At 38.4% G+C, this 6,771-nt stretch overlaps 1 protein-coding gene across 1 annotated transcript; it reads left to right on the top strand.

The window, feature by feature from the left end:
• Positions 3,563 to 5,941, top strand: LOC105162907 (heat shock 70 kDa protein). The gene has a single exon (XM_011081082.2). The coding sequence runs from the start codon at positions 3,797 to 3,799 to the stop codon at positions 5,750 to 5,752; it is 1,956 nt and encodes a 651-aa protein (XP_011079384.1). The 5' UTR covers positions 3,563 to 3,796; the 3' UTR covers positions 5,753 to 5,941.

Raw genomic sequence — 6,771 nt, forward strand, 5'->3', positions numbered from 1 at the left:
ACACAAGGAAGAGGCTTCTACTTCTTCCAAACTAGTAGTAGATTCCGAGTTAGACGTGTCCACGTCTAGCAACTCTAAAGATGAAGTCATGGTCCAAAATCCGAAATGAACGATCAAAGAGATGACTTTCCTTGACTTAAATCAATAACCTCTCTGCATTGAATATCCTACTTTAGATGTTGATTTTGAACTTAAATCTGGCTTCATTCATTTACTTCCTACTTTTCGTGGCCTTCCAGGTGAAGACCCGCACAAACACCTTAAAGAATTCCATGTGGTGTGTTCCAGCATGAGACCCCAAGGAATCACCGAAGAATAAGTCAAGCTAAGAGCCTTTCCATTCTCATTGGGCGATAAAACAAAATATTGACTATACTCCTTACCTTCGGGATCTATTGTTAGTTGGAATGAGCTCAAGAAATAATTTCTTGGGAACTACTTCTCCGCTTCAAGGAAAACAAACATCCGGAAGGAAATAAGTGAAATACGCCAATTCTCCGATAAAAGTTTCTATGAGTATTGGGGGAGATTCAAGCAATTGGTGGAGAGTTTCTCTCATCACCAAATTCCCGACCATCTGAAACTAATCGCAACCATGGCGGCTAATAATCAACAATTCAGTAGTAGAAATGACAATCCCCCAACGAAGGGTAAACAAGGTAAGTACTTCTATTGATGAACGTTTAGATAAACTTACTTCTCTTGTTCAAAAGTTTATAGGGGGAAGCATTCAACAAGTCAAGACTTGTGGGATATGTACATTTTTGGGACATTGCACCGACGCTTGTCCTACACTCACAAAGAATCAACCGAACATGTTGACGTCGTCGGTGGATTTTTTGGGCAACAACCAAGGAGATATGACCCATTTTCCAAAATCTATAACCCCGGATGGAGAGATCACCCAAATTTGAGGTATGACAATCAACCTCAAAACCTTGAAAGGGTTCCACACCAACAACCACCACCACCACTTCAAACCAATCCCAATAGTGGTATGGCCCTAGAGGATATCACGAAAACACTCGCCTTGAGCACCCAACAATTTGAATAATAAACCCGCTTGAGCATATAAAATTCGGAATCTCAAATGAGCCAACTGGCCTCCTCCGTCAACCGCTTGGAATCTCAAGGTAAGTTGCCCTCCCAAACTATCATTAATCCTAAACAAAACGTTAGTGCTATTACCTTGTGCAGTGGAAAAGAGCTACAACTTGAAAATACCACTAGGCGTTGGCATGCACAATAGGAAAAAATAGATGACAAAAACTCAGTTGTGCATGGGCACGAAGAATAAGGCAAAACAGAGCATGAACCCAAAATTGCTTCAAAACAAGCTGAAAAATCCAACCAAGTCAGCGAGGAAAGTCCTAAGGTATTCGTGCCCAAACCTCCCTTCCTGGAGAGATTCGCCAAGTCCAAATAGGAGGAAGAGGAAAAGGAGATTCTTGAAACTTTACTCAAAGTTGAGGTAAATATTCCCCTAGTCAATGCTATTAAACAAATACCTCACTATGCAATATTTCTCAAGGAATTGTGCACCAACAAATGCAAATTGAGAGGTAATGAAAGAGTAAGTATGGGAGAAAATGTATCTGTCGTTCTTCAAAGAAAACTACCTCCTAAATGAAATGATCCAGGTACGTTTTCTATACCTTGCAAAATTGGAAAGATTGGAATAGAAAACGTAATGTGTGATTTGGGTGCTTCAATCAATATTATGCCTCTTACCATCTATGAATCTTTGAATGTTGGCCGATTGAAAGAAACGGAGGTTGTTCTTCAACTTGCCGATCGTTCTGTAGTTTACCTCGAAGGAGTTCTTGAGGATGTACTTGTGTAAGTTAATGAATTGAGCTCAGTTGGTTGAAATAAACTTATTGGGAACCAAATTAACCCAATATTTGAAAAAATAAATATCATGCCAAATGAAATAAATAGATAATGACATTAAAGCATAAATTTAATAATGTATTTATGAATATTTAAAAAAATAAAAGGTTCATTGATTTTCTGACTGCTTATAATTTCTGGAATGTCCAATAAACTGATTTACGTTGTCGATAAAAACACACCCTGGGAAATTAATCTGTGGCTGGTGCACAGGAGTATCTAACTCGCATCTATCAGAAAAATGAAGGAAAATACATGCCAATAGTGTATACCGTTCCTTCGACGAAGCAAATAATGAGTAGATCAAACAAAAATTAAGTTACATTTTTTTTAACTTGAAAAGAAAAAAGACATTAAATGGCGAAGAAGGAAAAAATATGAAGGCCAAGAAAACTCACCTGAGTTCTGGTGAAGAACAAAAATGGGTTGGGAAAGATAATAATGTTTAAACATTAAAATTGTTATATATTTTGCATGCATATAATCACATTTACTTTCTAAAGTATGAAAGATAATAAAAACCTCAATATAAAATAATTTGATTGTAACATAACAAAATACCCTTTTCACACCTATATTTTTTATTTTATTTCCTAAAGTATGCTTTATTAAAAATCTCCCCCCAAAATATATTTAGTGATTTAAAATTTTACTGAGATTCTATTTAATATATATATGGTTTTATAAATTATGTAATACAAAAAGTATTTAAAAGGTCAATATATACATATATGTTTTACAAAGTAAATTATTTATGTTAAAAATATGTATAAATACATAATGTATATAATTTTGTAAAAAAGTATGTTATATAACTTATTATTTTTTATTCAATTACATGTACACATAATTAAAATAATTATATTATTACTAAAAAATTTATAGAATATTATAGATTTGAATATTTTACAGCATATGTATATATATATCAATGCAATATTTGAAATTTATTGGTAATGTAACAGTACGAGCAAAAATTATATAAATTTTTGAACAATTATATAAAAGGTATAAAGATTGTAAATTTATAAAGTTCATACCGATTCTCTAATCATAAAAATAATAAATTACTGGCAGTGTTTAGTTTAAAAAAATATATAATAATTTAAATTATATTTAAGTGAATGATTGTAATAAATATATTTAGGGATACAAATAATAAGGGTAATTTATTTTTAAAAAAATAGCTTGTATTATAAAGACACATTTTGTTATATTTTATATGGATAAATACACTTTATGTCTAATTCATGAGTGCAAACTGTATTTAATCCACAAAATTTTGACGAACTTTCAAAGCGTTGGTCATTTTCTGCGTAGCCAAACATAACCTTAAAGCCAGCCACGTGTAAGGAACCCCCTTCAGCAATTCGACATCTCAGCAGTACCTCTGCCCACAACGACTCTCCCACGTCACTTTCTCCAAGTCACCACCGCCTGCGTCCTGATAAACTCCGCCGTTCACCACCCAAACATAAAAGCCAGCCACGTGTAAGGAACCCCCTTCAGCAATTCGACATCTCAGCAGTACCTCTGCCCACAACGACTCTCCCACGTCACTTTCTCCAAGTCACCACCGCCTGCGTCCTGATAAACTCCGCCGTTCACCACGCAATTTCCCATTCTCTCCTCCTCATCACCCCAGCGCCATTCATTTCTCTTCATGAAAATCCCATTTTCCTTGAGGACTTTTTCGTCACATAAAACTCCTCTCCCTTTCTGGAATTCTCCAGCTACTTGTACTCCACCTCTTCTCAATCTTCCAGGAACCGTCTGAGAGCCCATATATCTACACACCCTTCCTCTTATTTTCTCTCAGTCTTTCTGATAAACTATTGCCGGAGATTCTATCTTAATATACAGTAATTTTTGCTATTATCGTCAAGATTTTGCTTTGATTTCAATGGCTACCAAGGAGAACAAGGCTATTGGAATAGACCTCGGCACAACCTACAGTTGCGTCGGGGTGTGGGTGAACGACCGCGTCGAGATCATCCCAAACGACCAAGGCAACAGAACCACTCCTTCCTACGTCGCCTTCACCGACACAGAGCGGCTCATCGGCGACGCCGCCAAGAATCAGGTGGCGATGAACCCACACAACACTGTTTTCGACGCCAAGCGCCTCATTGGCCGCCGATTCACTGACCCTTCTGTGCAGAGCGACATGAAGCTCTGGCCGTTCAAGGTGATCGCTGGACCAGGCGACAAGCCCATGATCGTAGTCTCGTATAAAGGGGAGCAGAAGCAGTTCTCTGCCGAGGAGATATCGTCCATGGTGCTGACCAAGATGAGGGAGACTGCGGAATCGTTCTTGGGTTATCAAATCAAGAACGCAGTCGTTACTGTTCCTGCATATTTCAATGACTCTCAGCGGCAGGCGACTAAGGACGCCGGAGCAATTGCTGGGCTCAACGTGCTGAGGATTATCAATGAGCCCACCGCCGCTGCCATAGCTTATGGTTTGGACAAAAAGGCGTCAAGAAGAGGTGAACAGAACGTTCTTGTGTTTGATTTGGGAGGTGGGACTTTCGATGTGTCTCTGCTGACTATAGAAGAAGGGATTTTCGAGGTGAAAGCGACTGCGGGGGACACTCATTTGGGAGGAGAGGATTTCGACAACAGGCTTGTGAATCATTTCGTGTCTGAGTTCAGGAGGAAGCATAAGAAGGATATCAGTGGGAATGCAAGAGCTTTGAGGAGGCTGAGAACTGCTTGTGAGAGAGCCAAGAGGACTCTTTCCTCCACCACTCAGACGACGATCGAAGTCGATTCTTTGTTCGAAGGGATCGATTTTTACGCCACAATAACAAGGGCGAGGTTCGAGGAGTTGTGTATGGATCTGTTCTTGAAGTGTATGGACCCTGTGGAGAAGTGTTTGAGAGATTCAAAGATTGACAAATCTCAGGTCCATGAGGTGGTGCTTGTTGGTGGATCGACTAGGATTCCCAAAGTTCAGCAGCTCTTGCAAGACTTCTTCAATGGGAAGGAGCTGTGCAAGAGCATTAATCCGGATGAGGCCGTGGCCTACGGCGCAGCTGTGCAGGCAGCAATCTTGACAGGGGAAGGCGATGAGAAGGTTCAAGACTTGTTGCTCCTTGATGTCACTCCGTTGTCTCTTGGCCTTGAAACTGCCGGTGGAGTTATGACAGTGTTGATCCCGAGAAACACCACCATTCCCACCAAGAAAGAGCAAATTTTCTCTACGTATTCGGATAACCAGCCCGGTGTTTTGATTCAAGTATACGAGGGCGAACGTGCAAGAACTAGAGATAACAATCTTCTTGGTAAATTTGAGCTCACTGGCATCCCCCCAGCGCCAAGAGGCGTCCCGCAGATCAACGTGACTTTTGACATCGATGCAAACGGTATTCTAAATGTGACGGCAGAGGACAAGACGGCCGGTGTGAAGAACAAGATAACGATCACGAACGATAAAGGAAGATTGAGCAAGGAGGACATAGAGAAAATGGTTAAGGATGCCGAGAGGTACAAAGCCGAGGATGAGGACGTCAAGAAGAAGGTGGAGGCGAAGAACAGTCTGGAGAATTATTCCTATAACATGAGGAACACGGTGAGGGACGAGAAATTCGCAGCAAAGTTGGATCCGAGCGACAAGGAGAAGATCGAGAAGGCGGTGGAGGAGACTATTGAGTGGTTAGATAGGAATCAGCTGGCTGAGGTTGATGAGCTAGAGGATAAGCTGAAGGAATTGGAAGGCATTTGTAATCCAATTATTTCAAAAATGTATCAAAGCGGAGGTGGTAGTGATGGTGTGCCGATGGGTGATGGCATGCCTGGCGGCGGAACAAGCAGCTCCGGCGGTGGTGCAGGGCCGAAGATTGAAGAGGTTGATTGAGTATGAAGTTGTTTTGAGGGTCTTTGCTTAATGCAGTTTGCTTTGTGTTTTGGCTACTATGTAATTTGTTTCCTTGTTCTCTCGTTGGCGAACTGAACGCGTAGGTTCTGTAGATGTAATAACATGTAGAATGTAATAAACAGGTTGGCAGTTTTGTCGATGAGTTCTATTGAAAAACTCTTATCTCAATTACTTTTGTTGGAACTAAAGTGTAATGATTGAGAATTTGATTTGATATTAATTATACGATAGATATGTTATATTTATTATATAATTAATTTAAGTTTAATATTATACTTGTTATATAATTAATTTAGATTTAATTTAATATTTTTGATTTTTTTTTGTTGAGTTTTTACGATATTTTTAAAGAGTTAAATGCAATTTATCCCATGTCATATGTGAAATAAGTAAATGCTTTCTAATGAAAAAAAAAATTAGTAAATTATTTTCAACGTTTTAAAAAATGAAGCAAATTATCCCTATTAATAGTTAGAGAGGGAATGATTTGTTTCATTTTTCAAAATATAGAAGATAATTGTTATTTTACTTTTTATAAAGAGTTTTTTTATTATCTTTTCATATTATATTAAGTAAATTGTAGTTTTCCCTATTCTTTAATGAATGGAATTGCAGTTCGGTTTGAATGGCCTAATAGAGAGTGACAACGAGATGTTGAGTGAGCTGCAAGAAATGGAGAGGAAAACATATTATTAATTTAGTTTATCATGCACTATTTGCTGCTTGTATTTACCACATTTGAAGGGAACGAAATTTGAGATGTTTTGAGCATACGGAGCAACCACCGAGCATCATGGCCGTCATCATTGTCGAAGATATTAGACAGAGGATTATCAGTATTAATTTATTACGTTCTGTTAGTTCATGTGCGTTATATAGATTATGGCGTATTCCTTGGTCTCTCGAGGGAGAAACCACCAGTTAAGCACTGGTGTACTGTAAAATCTTATTTTATTAATGAAACTTATATTTACCAAAAAAAAATGAAATTTTAGAAA

This window comes from Sesamum indicum, linkage group LG5 (genome assembly GCF_000512975.1).
Source record: "Sesamum indicum cultivar Zhongzhi No. 13 linkage group LG5, S_indicum_v1.0, whole genome shotgun sequence".
Taxonomy (NCBI): Eukaryota; Viridiplantae; Streptophyta; class Magnoliopsida; order Lamiales; family Pedaliaceae; genus Sesamum; species Sesamum indicum.

Bases quoted from the DNA above. Each gene is read 5' to 3' on its own strand.
- LOC105162907 (XM_011081082.2), top strand. From the start codon at position 3,797: ATGGCTACCAAGGAGAACAAGGCTATTGGAATAGACCTCGGCACAACC.